Consider the following 17,289-nt stretch of genomic DNA (forward strand, 5'->3'; position numbering starts at 1 on the left):
TGTGCATGCAGCTCATAGCTGGCTGGTGAGGGCAGTTACAAAAGCAGAGTTTCAAAAATGTTTTGAACAATGTCTGCATCATTGGAATGAGTTATATTTCCTCCCAACTGACTTCTTTGAATGGAACAACACTTATTTGAAATGTAAATTTTGGTATGTTTATTTAACAATCAGTCTCATTACTTTATGATTATACTCTGCGTATTTGCCAGATAGATTAAATACCCAAACCTCCTAAACAGTATAGTTTTGTGAGAAAGAGTAAAGAATGGCTTTGAAGAGCAAGAGTACAGAAGAATACTTACTGGAAGTCAACTACATGCTTTGTTCTGTGCGTTATTAAACTTTATTTCATTTAATTCTATCAACCCTGTGGAGGGTTATTTTACGGATAAGGAAACCAAGGCTCAGGCTAACTCAGTTTGATTAATTCAGTTTACCTTTACTAGCTTAGGCAATAGCTATAACAATTTCATGATTTATGCAGTTGCAGATTCAAGCCTACCTCTGTTTAATTAATTTATAATTTTATTTATTTATTTTTTTCCCCCAAAGCCCCAGTAGATAGTTGTACATCATAGTTTCACATCCTTCTAGTTGCTGTACATGGGACGCGGCCTCAGCATGGCCGGAGAAGCGATGCGTCGGTGCGTGCCCAGGGTCCGAACCCAGGCCACCAGCAGCAGAGCGCGCGAGCTTAACCCCTAAGCCACGGGCCAGCCCTACCTCTGTTTAATTAAAATGTTATCTAGGGGCCGGCCCGGTGGCGCAAGTGGTTAAGTGTGCGCGCTCTGGTGCGGCTGCCTGGGCTTCGCCTGTTCTGATCCCGAGCACGCACTGATGCACCGCTTGTCAAGTCATGCTGTGGCGGTGTCCCATATAAAGTAGAGGAAGATAGGCATGGATGTTAGCCCAGGGCCAGTCTTCCTCAGCAAAAAAAGAGGAGGATTGGCAGATGTTAGCTCAGGGCCGATCATCCTCACACACACAAAAAATGTTATCTAATGAAAATACTAGTTTTTCACTAGTCTCAGTTTTTCCAGTTTGATTCTATATTTATATAGTCATCTTCCTTAGTTAGTCTTGTAGAACAGAAGACAAATTCTCTCCAGCATTGTTTGTATCATGCTTGGACCACTGTTGGTAAATACACAACAGTTATTGATACTTGTACTGTCAACCATAGCCATTTGAATGGGTGATGATGATGATCATGGTTATTACTGCAAGTCAGTAAGATTTAGAAAGTTCCCAACCTGAAAACAAGTTGCATTAGAAAGTTGTAAAAACAGATTGTTTGGAACTTGTTGATATTCATAGAAATAGAAGTTAGGTTCTTGGCCAACTCACAGGAAGCTGATTAATCCAGAGAGTTTTATAACTCATCATTCTGTTGAGAAAGTACTTTGTGTTCTTTGCTATGCTAGTAAAAAGAGGGCCCCCTTCTTCCTAGCTTGGTGAGTTGACAGTAGAGGACAACTTTTTCCTGCTCTGCATTGAGATAGCTAGGAGAATTTTGCCTCTTTCCCCCCTTTTAGGGGCAAAGGGGCTTTTTCCTCCTTTCTGTACACAAATTCCTGTGCCCCAGTGTGAGTGGCTGTAGCAGTGAAGATGTAGGCTGCCTCCTACTGTAGGTGTTTGCATCTGGGGGACATTTGATAATGTACATTTTTGACATTTGTTATCAGTCACTTTTTTTTGCAGACTGGTGATTTTTTTTTTTGGCCAGGGTAGGGTCTTAGATTAAAAAAATCTGTCAGTCTATACACACACACACACACACAATCTAAATAATCAAATTAGTGAGTTTGCTAATAGATAACCTTTGTTTTCAGTCAAAGTTGGATTATACCTTTCTCCTTTATATTAGATTTTGGGTATGATTTAAAAAACATTTTTAATGTCTAATATGCATGTTTAGACTAAAGTTACTTATAAACTACCATTGTTTTATTTTTGTTGTTTCACCAAATAAATAATGAAAGGACTTTGGGCCTATCCAATGTTTAGTTGCCAGCCCTTTTTTTTTGTTGAAAAGCCACTATCTTGTACTTTAAAAAAATTTTTTATGTATACTGAACCAACTGTTAGTCTTGGGGCCCTTAGCACCAGATGCCATTTATATGTCAATTATTGAGTAAAATAGTTATTCCTTTTAATCTCTATTTTTTAAATAATGATTTTCTAAATTGAGGATTGGCATTAAAAGTATTCACAACTTTTAATTAGCACACTAAACTCTTTCCTTAGCAGAAGAGAAAAAAGTCTACTCTTACCTTTATTGCTGCTGTAATATGTGTTACTGTGTTTACATTGTACTTTGTAGGGTTTTTTACACACATTCTATTGGATGAAGCTGCCCAGGCCATGGAGTGTGAAACCATTATGCCTCTAGCATTAGCAACTAAAAACACTCGGATTGTCTTGGCTGGTGACCACATGCAGGTAAGTGCCCTCTGAGTCGTATTGAAAGGAACTTTTAATTATATTTTGATGTTTAATATTCTATTTTCTGAAACATCCTATGAAATCCTAAAAAAAACCCATGTACTACAATTTAAGTACTTTAAGTATTTCTGTGCTAATAGTGAAAAATTTTAGTATTTCTGAAGGAAAATTACTATTCCACCACTGTTCTTCTTTGTTTATAGAGAGTGGAATGAATGAGTTGATCAGTGTTATAATTTTCATCTTTAATAATTTGAAGTTCAGTTCTCTACAATATGAATATTTGATTCTTCTTTTTTTTGTTTTTTCTGAGAAAGATTAGCCCTGAACTAACATCCTTTGCCAGTTCCCTACTTGTTGAAGAAGATTGGCCCTGGGCTAACATCCTTGCCCATCTTCCTCTACTTTATATGGGTCACTGCCACAGCATGGCTTGATAAGCAGTGCGTTCGGTTGGCACCTGGGATCTGAACCCGTGAGCCCTGGGTCACCGAAGTGGAGCACGCAAACTTAACTGCTACGCCACCGGGCCAGCCCCTTACTTTTCTTTGTAAAATAAATTTAACTTATCCTTCCTACAATTCCCCAATTCCTGTCTGTGACATTTGTTTTCCTGAAGGGTTAATTTTTCGCTGTCATAGAAAAAACAAAGTGCTTAATTAAAACTACCAGTCAAAAATCTCAGCATGTCTGATTTTATGTGTTTGAATACCTATATATGAAAGATAAATACAGTTTTTCTATTAAAATATATATTTTACAAAGTTGCAATTTGAGGTTCTTTCTCTTCTGCCACGGTTGATTAAAACTGAACCTATAGTACTGTAGTTGTCAAGACATCCAGGAAAGAGTTGAATGTAGAGGAATAAATTCTGTTTTTGTTTCTTTGCCAAAAGTAGTTTAATTTTGTTCTTTAGTGGTCAAAATATAATCAAGAATGGCTCCTTTTATTTTATGAGATCAAGAGGATTATTTTGCTAATTATTAAAAATAAATTTTTTGGTCATAGACTGTATATCTTACCAGCTCATCATTTTAAATAATTGATCAATTTTAGTGAAATACCTGGTTGCATCCCTGAAATTACTAAAGTAGTAGCTATTTATTATGTTGGAGGAACCCTTTATTAACCTATGTGTAGGTACTCTAGCTTAGTGTTGGTATACTGAAATGAAAAGTTAGAAATTTTAGCCTAGATCTTTATAAGTAGTAGAATTGTTCATAGAAAATATTTTTGATTCTCCTTATTCCGGCATTCAGCATGTTGAGGTTTAGTACAATCAAAAGTTTCAGCATAGTGGATTTTTTTATAAGTAGGTTAAAAAAATGCAATTTGTATATTTAGTTGAATTTTCTCCGTATGTTTGTCTGTTACAGCTCAGTCCTTTTGTTTACAGCGAGTTTGCCAGGGAGAGAAACCTTCACGTTTCATTACTTGATCGGCTCTACGAGCATTACCCTGCCGAGTTTCCATGTAGGATCCTCCTGTGTGAGAACTACCGTTCCCATGAAGCTATCATCAAGTAGGTGTGAACTTCCCTCACTGTATCACACTGCCTGTGGTCTGGTGGGAGGGAACTCAAAATGGCATTGTTACTAGGGACAGATTATTCCCAGCAGAGTTATATAGTGTCCCTAGTGTTGCAAATCATGTTTAATTTTATGTCTGTAAAAGAACACTTCAAAAGTCAGAGCTGTAATTTTTCACAAATAGGGCAATTCTTGGAACTAAAACTTTAGGTTCTACTAGCTGACATAGTTTTCGGTGACTAAATATATATGTAGAACTACATGATGTAATAAGCAAATATATTGACAAACCATATAATGGTTTGCTTATATGTATCTGGCTGTGTTATGCAAGGAATATGTTTTAAAAGAAAGGAAGGAAGAGAGGGAGGAAAGAAGGAAAAACATGAAACTTAGTAATAAAATTTTAAAATGTTTTCGTTAAATATAGTATGCATCTATAAAAGTAAAAATATCATAAGTGACAGCTCAGTGAACAGTCACAAACCAAACACGCCCATGTAACCGGCATCCAGATCAAGAAACAGAACATTACCAGCACTGTGGAAAGCCCCTTTGTGCTCCTTTCCAGTCACTACCCCCACCAAAAACTTATAATTTTTTAAAGTTTAGTATAATTTAATAATATTGATTATGTCGGTCACGTGAAAACCATTTTTAGGTTTGTCTGAAAGCAATATAATAGATATATAAATAAATTTAGATTTAACTATGGCTTTTATCAATATCTCAAAATGTGATTTCTCATTTATTATTGCTAGTTATTTGCTGTGGTCAGTGATGAATCAAGTACTAGACAGCATCTTCATCAGTCAAGAATGTTCATTTTATAGTTGAAGACTTGAATGTCCTTTAATTGCATGTATTGTTTCAATGTCTGTCTTTGTGTTTGCATATGTAAGTGTATGACCCACATAAATAAAAATATGTATTAACCAAGAAAATATACTAGCTAGCAAATTTCCTCATAGAGCAAGATTCTTATCTAGTATTGAACTGTCATCATTTCTTCCTTTTCTTTCTATATTCTGGCTTCATAACTTAACAAAATAAATCTGTTTAGCAGTGGTATACCAGGAGCCTACTCTCTTGTTATTGCTGTGGTTAATTTTGGAGAAAATCTTAGCCTTATAGGTATTAGATGTTTGGACTAAATTAATCATGGACATAAAGCAACACTATTAGAATTGGCTGATAATTTTCTTCCTTGTAGGTGAAAATAATTTTGATGATAGATTATTCTTTTTTTATTTATTTTGGTCTTTTTCTGCAGTTACACCTCTGAGCTCTTCTATGAGGGCAAACTGATGGCCAGTGGAAAGCAACCAGCACATAAGGATTTCTACCCATTAACTTTCTTCACTGCACGAGGGGAAGATGTACAAGAAAAAAATAGCACAGCTTTTTATAATAATGCAGAGGTACCTTAGTTCTTTCGCAGATTAACGTTTTTGCAGTCACATAGTCTGATCTTGTTGAGCATTTATGTAAAATTTTGGGTTGACATTTTATTGTGTGTTGGCTTCATTTACATGAAAATAGTATGTAGAGTTTATTCTTTCTTGTATAACATTGGTTTGTTAAGATCAGTCTTCTGTGGGAAACAAAAACTTAGATTTACATTTTGTCTTATGATAAAATACAAAAATACATGACTTCATTTAAAAGAAAAGTCAATATTATTTTCATATACATTATTATTGTTAGCCATCTACAATGGACTATGATTACATTTTATAGTTCATATTCAAATGAGGTATCATTTTAAATGAGTAAGATTTGAATTGCAGAATCCTGTGCTCCAGAGAGATCACACAGACCCAGATGATGATTATTAAGCCATTATGTGCTACAACTTGAATGGTTCTTGTATAGTGTCTGACTTTTTAAGTTCAGAGAGAATGTGGGTAGTATGAGGGGTCAGCTCAGGTAGCAGACAAATACCTGGTGAAGTCTTTAGGGGCCAGCATACCAGAGACCCTGGGGTTAGGTTCCGGTGGTCACAGTGGAGTGGAGTTCTGGTCTTCAGGAAACCCGGAGGGTTGCTCATTATGGGAATGGTTCTTGATCTGTGATCTTATCTCTCTTTCCTCCCTTGAGTCCTGTGCTGTACTCATTTATTTACAAAGAAATGGCTTTTATTATGTAATAGTAATTCATCTTTCCTCTTAAAAATTGATCAGAGGCCTGTAGTTAGAAGTCAGTACAAGAAAAATCAAGAGAACCCACTTGATAAAATCCTAGCCGCAATCAAAGAACCTTGACGTTTTAGTTAGTCTGTGCGTTTAATTTTAGGAAAAGGTAAATTTTTCTTTAAATGTTTGAAATGTTGACAAGTAATTCTAGGGTCTCCTGTATTACTTTTGCACTCAGGCCTGGAAACTAGGAAAGCTGCCATGATAGTGAGTGAGAGTGCTGACAGGGAGAGGCAAGGCTGAAATCCAGAAGGCTTAGTGTCCCTGCTGTGACACCAGGGGTCAGAGCTGAGCCCTGACTTTGATCCTGAGGCAGGGTTGATGTTTGCCCGAGACTCAGCTTGGGCTACTTATTCCTTCATGGTGACTTGATGTGTTTCCTAGGAAACCTATAAGCTATAGCATAAGTAAGGTGCATCTTCCTGGATTGTCAATTTTACTCAAAATTATTTTAGGGGGAAAATATTTTTCATATTAAAAAAACCATAAAGATAAAATTTGTGTGAGCTTTAAATGTTAAACATGTAACTTGAGAGAAATTTCCAGCCACTTTGATCTTCACCCCCAGAATATGGTTGTTCATTCGCTTTCTTCAGCCCCATGAGTTACTGTGGTCAAAAATCGTGAGACATATTGTCCTAGGAGCTCTTTCTACAAAGGGCAAAAACTGATCGCTGTTCACTGCAGCTGATAGAGGGGGTATGGGTATCCTTTGGGCTGAGAGTAGAAGCTCTTGGGTTTGTAGGCAAGATTTTCCAAGTTTTGAATACCAGTGTGGGCATATTTGGACAGTAAAATGTTTTTAGAAGCCCTGGGCTCTTCTTGAGGGTATATCATTTAAATGTGAAACTCAGATCTATTTTGTGTTCTAAAGCAAGCAGAGCAGGTGGCACCAGTTACATCAAAAGTTACATCAAAAATGAGATTTCTTTTTTTATAAAGATTCTGACTAAAATTTAGGGAGGACATTGTGAGATTTGAGAATGGTTTAGATTTCATTATTATGAAAATAATATATTCTCACACAGGGTTATAGTCACAAGGAACTTCAAACAGAGGATGAAATTAAAAGTTAAATTAAAGAACCTGGAGCTGAATACTCATAGCATTTTTGCAGTGTGTGATCGTCCTTTGTTTAGGGAACATGTTTTTGATTTTATATCTTGTGTTTGTATATCACATGACTTGTGTCTTCTTTCACATGCTTAAAATGGTAGACTGAAAGAGAGTGAGAAAGATGATCCTTGTTTTTTCTTGATTCTGACTGAATTCATGTCATGACCACAATAATGAAATGGTCTCAATATAATGCCAAGTTGGGGAAAAAAAGCAGAATTTAAATACTAAGCAGCAAGACATGATTCTTAACCTTGAGAAATTCAGTCTGAAAGGAGGAGCTAGGGAAACAAATAACCGTAAGATAGTATGATAAGTGATAGGTAGACAGAGTAGTGCAGATACAGAAAATGAATCCATCAGGTTTGATGGAACCTGTGGCATTGAGGAGAACATGGTTTTTGCCTCATGTATATTGGGACTCTGTAGTTAGTTGTATATATGTTTATAATTGTTATATCTTCCTGGTGGATTGACTTTTTTGTCATTACAAAATGTCCCTCTTTATCTCTGGTAACATGTTTTTGGTTTTAAAGTCGATTTGTCTGATGTTAGTATAGCCACTCCAGCTAACTTATGGTTGCTGTTTGCATGGTGTATCTTTTTCCATCCTTTTACTTTAATCCTATTTGTATCTTTGAATCTAAGGTATCTCCTATAGACCATATCATTACATCCTGTTTTTTGTGTTTTTTATTTTAAATCTAGTCTGAAAATAACTGCCTTTTGATTGGATTGTTTAATTTATTCACTTTTAATGTTATTATTGATATGGTTGCATTTCCCTCTGCCCTTTGCTTTTTGTTTTCTGTCTTGTGTTTTTTGACCCTTTGTTTCTCCTTCACTGCCTCTGTTTGCATTAAGTGTATCTTTTCTAGTGTCACATTTTAATTCCTTTAATTATTTATTAACTGTATATTTTTGAGTTGTTTTCTTAGTGGTTTCTCTGGGGCTTATAATATACTATAATATATATTATAATAATATACATCTTAACTTTTCAGAATCTACGTCAGATTTATACTGACTTAATTCTTTTTTTTTTTTCCTGAGGAAGATTGGCCCTGAGCTAACATCTGCCAATCCTCCTCTTTTTGCTGAGGAAGACCAACCCTGGGCTAACATCCATGCCCATCTTCCTCCACTCTACATGGGACGCCGCCACAGCATGGCCCGACAAGTGGTGCGTCGGTGCGTGCCCGGGATCAGAACTGGCCAACCCTGGGCCCCCGCAGTGGAGTGCACGCACTTAACCGCTTGCGCCACCGGGCCGGCCCCATACTGACTTAATTCCAATGAGATACAGAAACTTTACTCCTACCTATCTCTATTCCCTCTCTCCCTTTTTTTGTACTGTTATTGTTATTCATATTATACCTATATGTGTAACAACTCAATACATTGTTATAATTATTACTTTATATAATTTTATGCCCTTCTGAGAGAAGAAAGGGGAGGCAAGTACATATTTATAGAGTTTGCTATATTAACCATCTTATTTACTATTTCTGGTTCTCTTCACTTCTTTCTGTGGATTCAGGTTACCATCTGGTGTCAGTTTCCACTCACCTCCTTTGTGCTGCTGTTATCAAACATAGTACCTTTCTGTATGTTGTAGCCTAACAATACAGTCATATACTACGTGTTATTTCATGCAGTTGCTCTTTAAATCAGTTAAGAGGAAAAAAGAGAAGAAATATACTGTTTTTTTATAAATAATCATATAATTACCTAATTACTTTTAGTAGTGTGCTTTGTTTGTGTGGATTTGAATTACTGTCTGGTGTCACTTGCTTTCAGCCTGAAGAACTTCCTTTAGTTTTAGGGCGGATCTGCTAGTAAGGAGTTCTTTCAGTTTTTGTTTATCTGGGAATGTCTTTATTTTGCCTTCATGTTTGAAAGGTAGTTTTACTGGATATTAGATTATTGATTGAGGTACTTCTTTTAGCATGTTGAGATATGCTTTCCTACTGCTTTATTGCCTTCGTTTCTGATGAGAAGTTATCTGTTAATCTTACTGGAGCACCTTTGTAAGTGATGTTTTTTTTCGGGGGGAGGAAGATCAGCCCTGTGCTAACATCTGCCAATCCTCCTCTTTTTTTGCTGAAGAAGACTGGCCCTGAGCTAACATCTGTGCTCATCCTCCTCCACTTTATATGGGACGCCGCCACAGCATGGCTTGCCAAGCATTGCGTCGGTGCGTGCCCGGGATCCGAACCAGCGAACCCCAGGCCGCTGCAACAGAACGCGCGCACTTAACCGCTTGCGCCACTGGGCCGGCCCCAATGAGTTGTTTTTATCTTTCCATTTTCAAGATTTTATTTTTGTCTTTGACTTGCAGCATATTGACTGTGATGTGTCTGGGTGTGGATCTCCTTGTGTTTATCTTACTTGAAGTTCACTGAACTTGATGTGTGTAGATTGTTTTTCATCAAATTTGGAAAACTTTTAGCCATTATTTCTTTAAATTTTTTTCTGCTATCTGACTCTTCTTCTGGTTCCCCCAGTATATGTATGTTGGTGAGCTCAAGTTGCACATTTCTCTGAGACAGTTCATTTTTTTTCTCTCTGTTCTTCAGATTGCATGATCTCTGTCTATCTTCATGTTTGCTGATTCGTTCTTCTGCCAGTTCAAATCTACTGTTGAGATCCTCTAGTGAAATTTTCATTTCAGTTATTTTACTTTTCATCTCCCTGAGGCATAAATTGCTCTACAGTGGGATCCAGCTGAAGTTGGGCCCCTTAGCAGAGGCAGAGTGTTGCCAGTTTATAAGGCTTACTCTGACCCTCTCTGGGCAGAAATTATGGAGCAGTTGCTATGGGATGATGTGGAACTCACTCTTCACTGGCTGTCCCACCCACCTCACCCCCCTGGAGCAAGAGCTCTGTGTGTGTTATATACGTGTGTAGAATCTGTGCTGCCATCCAGGTGCTACCATCCAGGTGCTGCTCCGCCAGCGTGGATCTTTTGCAATTCAGAGCTGGGGAGGTTGGAATCGGCTGATATTCACTGTCTGCTAAATCTGCCTGGAATAGGTCTTCTGTCCTAGGAAGCTGGGAGAGATGGCAGTTGACACTCAGCTGCCAAGCCCACTGGATCAGGCCTCCTGTAATACCTCTTGTGCAGGAAAAGGAGACTGCGCTCTTTACCTACTGTCCCACTCAGATCCTCCCTGTGTAGCAGGGATGGGTGTAGGGGAACAGGCACCACCTGGCTGCTGTTAACTGCTCAATATGGGCCTTCTGCAGGATGTTGCTGTGGAAAATGGGATCTTGGATGTTCACCAGCTGCCAAAACCACCTGGAATAGCTCTTTCACCCCAGGAGCTGGAGGATATGGGAGCTGCCTCTCAGTCGCTAAGACAATCCTATAAGACAGAGCTGTGGGGTGATGAGTACCATCCCTAGCTTGAGTGCCCCAGCCGCCCACTCCTCTCATTGAGTTTCTGAAGATTTTGTTGAATAAATACTTCTCAAGTTCCTGTAAGCTCTTTGATCAATATCCAGAGACTTTGAATGACTGTTTGCTAATTTTGAGCAGCTTAATAGATGTCTGTCTGAGAGAGAGGTTTCCCCAAGCTCCTTTTACCACCATTCCAAGTCTGTGTATTTTGGCTACAGTTTTATTCTGCCTAGAATATAAGGGTGTGAACAGAGGGATGAAGTGGAGAGGTGGTTATGTGTTGCTTAGTGGTAGGAACTCTCTGTGTGTGTATGGGGCAGCAGAGGTGTCTCCTCAACTTTCATCTACCCCCATATCTAACTAAATGGATAAAGACAGCTTTTTCTTATTCCTTATTGCAGTAGACTCAGACCTACCTTTCTTGTTCCTTATAGTGAGAGCACCATGTTTTCAGTCCATTTGGCTCTTCAGAATCCTTGGACAATCTGTATATTTGGTGAACTTGCTGTTACATCATTATAATGATAGGGCGACTGTAGTCTCTACCTCTGTCATTCATTGAATTTGTATCTGGAAGTGGGAACTACTTCCTGCTTCCTAGCTAATAATCCTCAAATTCTTGAAAGGAATAAAAACTGTCAAATTTTATTAAGTATATTTAATGTTGTAAATTTAAGTAGATATTATGAATAAATAGTAAATAAATAAATAATGTATTTAAAGACATTTAAAAAAATTTATCCTTCCTCTTTATGCCCCTTGACTCTTTCCTGACCCTCTATTGAGCTTGCCTTATGATATAATTTCTTATTAGGAATCTGTTTTCTAAAGGTACAGTAATCTCGTGGCAGGCAAGGAACATGTTTTATTAATTATCTTATCCACCATGTGCCAGGCATTGAAACTGTTTGATCAGTTGATTGAATTAAAATAGATTGAACTACACTAAAAGCCCTACTATAATCCAATAAATGGGGTCCAAAAAATTCATTTGGGTAAAATATGGTGTTACTTTATTACAAGGTTGATGGAATGGCTTAGGTGAACTTGTACCAAGAGAAGGCAGCGAATTCTGCGAGTCTGTTTCTCCGATTCAGATTTTCCCTAGTCCCAGCTGTGGTTTGATGCCCGCTGTAGATTACCCTGCTTAGTTATATCACTGCGGGGAGGGGGCAGTGTTAGACCGTGTACTGCTAAGACTTAATGGTGGCACTGACTCAAGGAATCTTCTAGTTGGTTGGTTAGTTTCATTGGACTGATCTGGAGAGAATGGACTGAGAAATACTGGGAATGTGGGGACTTAACTTCCCTGTTCCCTAGGTGGGGTTGCCAGTTTCATGGCCCTATCCCTGTCCTTCTCCCTACACAGGAACTTGATTGAACCTGTCCCCATTTAAGAATGGAGGCTGGGTGAAGGGTGGGTGCCAGTTGCCTATTATATTATCTCTGATTTTTGTGTTTTCACTGGGGTGCATTATTGTAGAATTTTACTGTTTGAAATATAAATAAAAATTTTTTCTCACTGTGTTCATATTAGTAAAGCGTTATTCCTATTTAGAGGTAATTTTGAAATAAGATTTGCTAAAATGGAATCCTTTCTAGATTTATTTCAGTTACCATATTCTTTCTCTAAACAATGTATAACTTTAATATGTATATGTGTTTGTTTAAAGGTGTTTGAAGTGGTAGAACGTGTGGAAGAGTTAAGAAGGAAGTGGCCAGTAGCGTGGGGGAAGTTAGATGATGGGAGTATTGGTGTGGTGACTCCGTATGCTGATCAAGTGTTTAGGATACGTGCTGAACTTCGAAAAAAGAGATTGTCTGATGTTAATGTAGAAAGGGTGCTAAACGTTCAAGGTGAGTACTAATTGAAATGAATTAAGTTATTCAGATGCTTAAATCTTAAAGTGTGTGCTCATTCGGTTTTTAATTCTCAAGATCTCTTTTCTGGACAAGTAATTATGTATTCATTTCATACCAAGTTCTTTAGTGCCAAATTTGGCAATTAAAGGTCAAGCTCATTTACATGTTTATTAAATTTTTATATCCAAATAAAAGAAGTATGAACAAATGGACTTTTTCAATGACCATAACTGTGTAAATATCATACACAGTATCTGTATACTATAGTTAAAGTCACAGTAGATACAACACATACTGTTGTTCTACTGTATCCAAGGACTAATTTGTTTATAAAGATTTTTAAAAACTTGTACCTGTCAAGAAAATTCTGTTTAAATGCATTTTTAAAGGTATAGCTTGTTTATCTATAGATTTTCTTAAGTGAATAGTTACTGACAACTCTTTTAAATTGTCTTCATGTAATTAGTTGTTATAAAATTTGTGCTTTTAAATATATGAAGCAGCACTATGGTGTGAGTGCTAAAAAAAAGCCCAGTACAGTCTTAGGTTTCATGGTAATAAACAATAGTAAGAGTAATACAATTTCTAGATCATAGGACAGAAAGAGCTCTACCATACCACGTGTGGTTCAGATCATGCAGTATTTGGGTGTGCATTTTAGAATGTTAGTAAACTAGAAAGCACCCAGAGGAGACCTACAATAGGTAATGGTCTAGAAACTGCTATATGGGAGTCAGGAATGGTTGAAAGAACTAGGATTGTTTGGCCTAGAGAAGAGAGGACTAAAGATTGACATTAAAACTGATTCAGATATTTGGAGACTTGTCATAGAATGAGGGAATCGATGTGTTACTATAAGAACACGTAAGAAAAAAATGTACAAATTAGACTCTCTATGAGGCTTCCTTATGGAATCAGCTGTGTCTGCCTTGGTCAGCAAGAGGCTAGATGACCCTGCTTCAAGGAAGGGTCCTTGTAGTGAGTGGGATCTTGAATAGATAATCACTAAGGTTAGTTCCAGCAATAATATTTTTAAAAATTTTAATAAAATTTACCATTTTAACCATTTTTGTGTGTTCATAAACACATAAAATGCCACAGTTCAATGTCATTATGTACATTTACATTGTTGTGTAACCATCACTACCATCCATCTCCAGAACTCTTTTCATCTTGTAAAACTGAAACTCTGTACCCGTTAAACACTAACTCCCTATTCTACCTCCTCTCTTCCCCCAACCCGTGACAACCACCATTCTACTTTCTCTCTATGAATTTTGACTAGTTTAGGACCTCGTATAAGTTCAGTCATACAGCATTTGTCCTTTTGTGACTGACTGATTTCACTTAGCATAATGTCTTCAAGGTTCATCCATGTTGTAGCATATGTCAGAATTTCTTTCCTTTTTAAGACTGTATAATATTCCATTGTATGTATATACCACGTTTTGTTTATCTGTTCATCTGTTGATGGACACTTGGGTTGCTTCCACCTTTTGGCCATTGTGAATGATGCTCTTATGAGCATGGGTGTGCAAATATCTGTTTGAGTTCTTGCTTTCATTTCTTTTCGGTATATACCCAGAAGTAGAATTGCTGCATCATATGTTAACTCTGTGCCTAATTTTTTGAGGAACTGCCATACTATTTTCCATGGTGTTTTATATACCATTTTACATTCCCACCTGCAGTGCACAAGAGTTCCAATTTTACCACATCCTCGTCAACACCTGTTATTTAGCAATAACATTTAAAAAAATGAAATGCTTTTATTACATCAGTAGTTCAGAATAACAATCATCTTTTATTTTTTATAGGAAAGCAATTCAGAGTTTTGTTTCTTAGCACAGTACGAACAAGGCATACTTGTAAACATAAACAGACACCAATTAAAAAGAAAGAGCAACTGCTTGAAGATTCCACAGAGGACTTAGATTATGGTTTTTTATCTAACTACAAACTTCTCAATACTGCCATCACGAGAGCACAATCCCTGGTTGCTGTGGTGGGTGATCCCATTGCTCTGTGCTCTATTGGAAGATGCAGGTAATTATGTGTTACTGGTTGAGACATTAAAGGGGAAAATGTAGGGTAATTTGCATCCCTATGTATACATTTATTTATATGACCTCTTGGCTAATTAAAATCAGGTTTAGTCTTCATATCCAGTGGGAACGCAAAAATACATTGCTTTGACTCTATTCATTATATACATAATTGTATATTCGTTCATTCAGTCATCATTCAACAGATATTTCCTGAGCGCCTGCTATGTTCTGAGCACTCTTCTAGCCGTTGAGGATACATTAGTGAACAAAGTAGACAACAATCTCTGCCTTTGTGGGGCTTAGATTTTATTAAGGAGGGGAGGAAGACTGAGAATCAACAAAATAAGAATACTATGTAGTATTTTACGTGGTGAGTTCAATGGAAAAGAAATAGAACATTAAGGGGAATTAGGAGTGATGGAGTGGGCTGGTTTGTGATTGGACATGGTGTGCTCAGAGTAGGCCTCACTGAAAAGCTGACTTTGGAGGTGAGGGAGTGAGCCATGCAGATATCTGAGGTAAAAGTGCTCCAGGAAGAGGGAACAGCTAGTGCAAGGATCCTGAGGTGGTTTTGTGTATGTGCATATCCTTGATGGAGACTAAATTTTATATCAGTAGTTCATTTTTTCCTTCATTATTGTTGTAGCTCATTTTTGATGAATTTCTTTCTCTACTCCTTTTCTCTCAAGGCTTCTCAATGTAAATAATTCTTTGTATCTGGTTAATCCAGAGGATCTTAAAATTAGAGTGGTTAGAAGTGGTTGTTACTTGTCTTTGATAGCGTTGTTAATGTTCCTTAGATTGTAGTGATAAGGAACTATTTCTACTAAAATGTCATTAAAATATCAACATAAACAAAAATTTCTCTTTATACACTTAAGATTTATACCAGTCAATAGGAATTTTAACTGTAAAAAGCCAGTAATTTAAGACATGGCCTTTGCAGGATGGAAAAACTATGTTAGCATGAACAAAAAAACAGTTTTTGTTTTTTTATAATTTATAAATTATAAAAGAATTTATAATATTCTTTTATGAAAAAGAAAGAAATACACTAGGGATTACTTAAAATTTTATAAGTATTCTAGTACCTGCCAAAGTGAGTTCAGAGTAGTAGAAAGAGATGTAGACAGTCTTGAATGTGCCTTGGGTTATTATTTCTTTTTGATATGTTAGAATTAAAGTCGACAAAGCTGTTAGGAATGGCCTTGTTTAAATCAAGTTTTCTGTTGCAGTATAGATACGGCAGCATTTTATTGTCTGTTTTCCTGTTTCAGCAGGAAAAAAAGTATTCTGTGGGAAGGAAGATGATTTGGGACCTCTAAGAATAAGCTGCATGTGTTAGAGTTTAAGACTTCAAAAGAAGTCAATATCCTTTACAGGGGAAAACCATTAACAAAGGAATCAAGTAGAGTTTTAATTTATGGTTACATTATGAAAGATAACCTTTTATTTAAAAAAAAACAACAGAACTTGAATCGTCCATGACTTATTTATGTATAGCTAAACAATTCTGTTGTAAAATATCTTTATTTCATATCTTTGAAATAGATTTCTGTTCATTTTTAGCCACTAATGACAAAAAATTAGGGAAGGGAATATATTAATTCCAAGTTACAAATGAATAAAACTAAGTATATTAATTTGGCTTCTCTTCTGAGAATTTTACTTTAGTTACTTTACTCTTCATTGAAAGTGTATTTGGTTAGAATATTGGTGTGATATTTTACAATTTTTGTTTATACTTATCATTTGATAAATGTGAGAACGCATACAGTTTGATTAGAATTTAATAGATTAAAACAGATGTGTAAAATAGGACAACATGCATTGAAAACAACCAGAAACTGTTGGGGAAATAAATAGATATAACAGTAGTCTTGAGCCACATTCGTTTTGGATTCTCCTTATAAATAACTCCAAGCATTTACCAACATGAATATTTTTTTAAACCATTACCCCTTTCTATAGAGTCATATTATGCTCTGAATTGCATGAGATCAGCATTTTTCACCCCTTCTCTGACATAAATTGTTACTTTCTCGGAGCAAATAAGTGAATAATTCTTCCTGAAGCCATGCTGTCAGAATTATCCAGGGCTAATTTTTAACTTGAAGCCAGGTCTGCTGGTTGCTTATTTCTTACTACTCAGCTGGGGTGTGTCAAGGACTGCAAGTTAATTTATAAGCTAAGAAAAATATTTTCAGAGAGGTAAATATATTGTGTAGGGAGAGAGAATCCTGTGACCTATAAGTAAACAGGAATACTGATTATCTATGTTATATGGACTAGTTTAATCATGGCTCTAACCCAAGAGCTGATAGTTGAGACATATGGATATTTATGCTTTAATCTTTCTAATTTTATTAGAAATTAATTTAATCTCACAAGTAAACCTGGAGGACGTAATGTGATTCTTAGGTACTATAATAATGGAGGAGTGAATTCTTTATAGTTTATCAGGATACCCCCATTCAATATTTATAAAAAACTAATATGATATTTCCAAATATGGATCAAGTGTTCAAGGAATAATTACTGTGTATACTATAGCAGTTTAGAAGGCAACCAGTTATATCATCTTTTTTGTTGTAAAGTATTTTTAAATAGAGTTTTTATTAACTTGAAATGAATGTAGTGAACTTGCCCCTCCCCCACTTGCTATACCAACAAATATTAATATAGT

At 36.4% G+C, this 17,289-nt stretch overlaps 1 protein-coding gene across 10 annotated transcripts in view; it reads left to right on the plus strand.

Moving 5' to 3' along the window:
• Positions 1 to 17,289, plus strand: part of HELZ (helicase with zinc finger) — a 154,767-nt gene that overhangs the window by 83,561 nt on the left and 53,917 nt on the right. For all 10 annotated transcript variants that reach the window (XM_087441462.1, XM_087441458.1, XM_087441459.1 and 7 more), the window contains 5 exons: positions 2,327 to 2,445; positions 3,826 to 3,971; positions 5,252 to 5,399; positions 12,366 to 12,549; positions 14,373 to 14,601. In XM_087441462.1, coding sequence (XP_087297588.1) covers positions 2,327 to 2,445; positions 3,826 to 3,971; positions 5,252 to 5,399; positions 12,366 to 12,549; positions 14,373 to 14,601 — 826 coding nt within the window. The remainder of the gene's footprint in view (positions 1 to 2,326; positions 2,446 to 3,825; positions 3,972 to 5,251; positions 5,400 to 12,365; positions 12,550 to 14,372; positions 14,602 to 17,289) is intronic.

Source organism: Ceratotherium simum, chromosome 16, assembly GCF_057802395.1.
Source record: "Ceratotherium simum simum isolate JZ-2026a chromosome 16, ASM5780239v1, whole genome shotgun sequence".
In the NCBI taxonomy this organism is placed as follows: domain Eukaryota; kingdom Metazoa; phylum Chordata; class Mammalia; order Perissodactyla; family Rhinocerotidae; genus Ceratotherium; species Ceratotherium simum.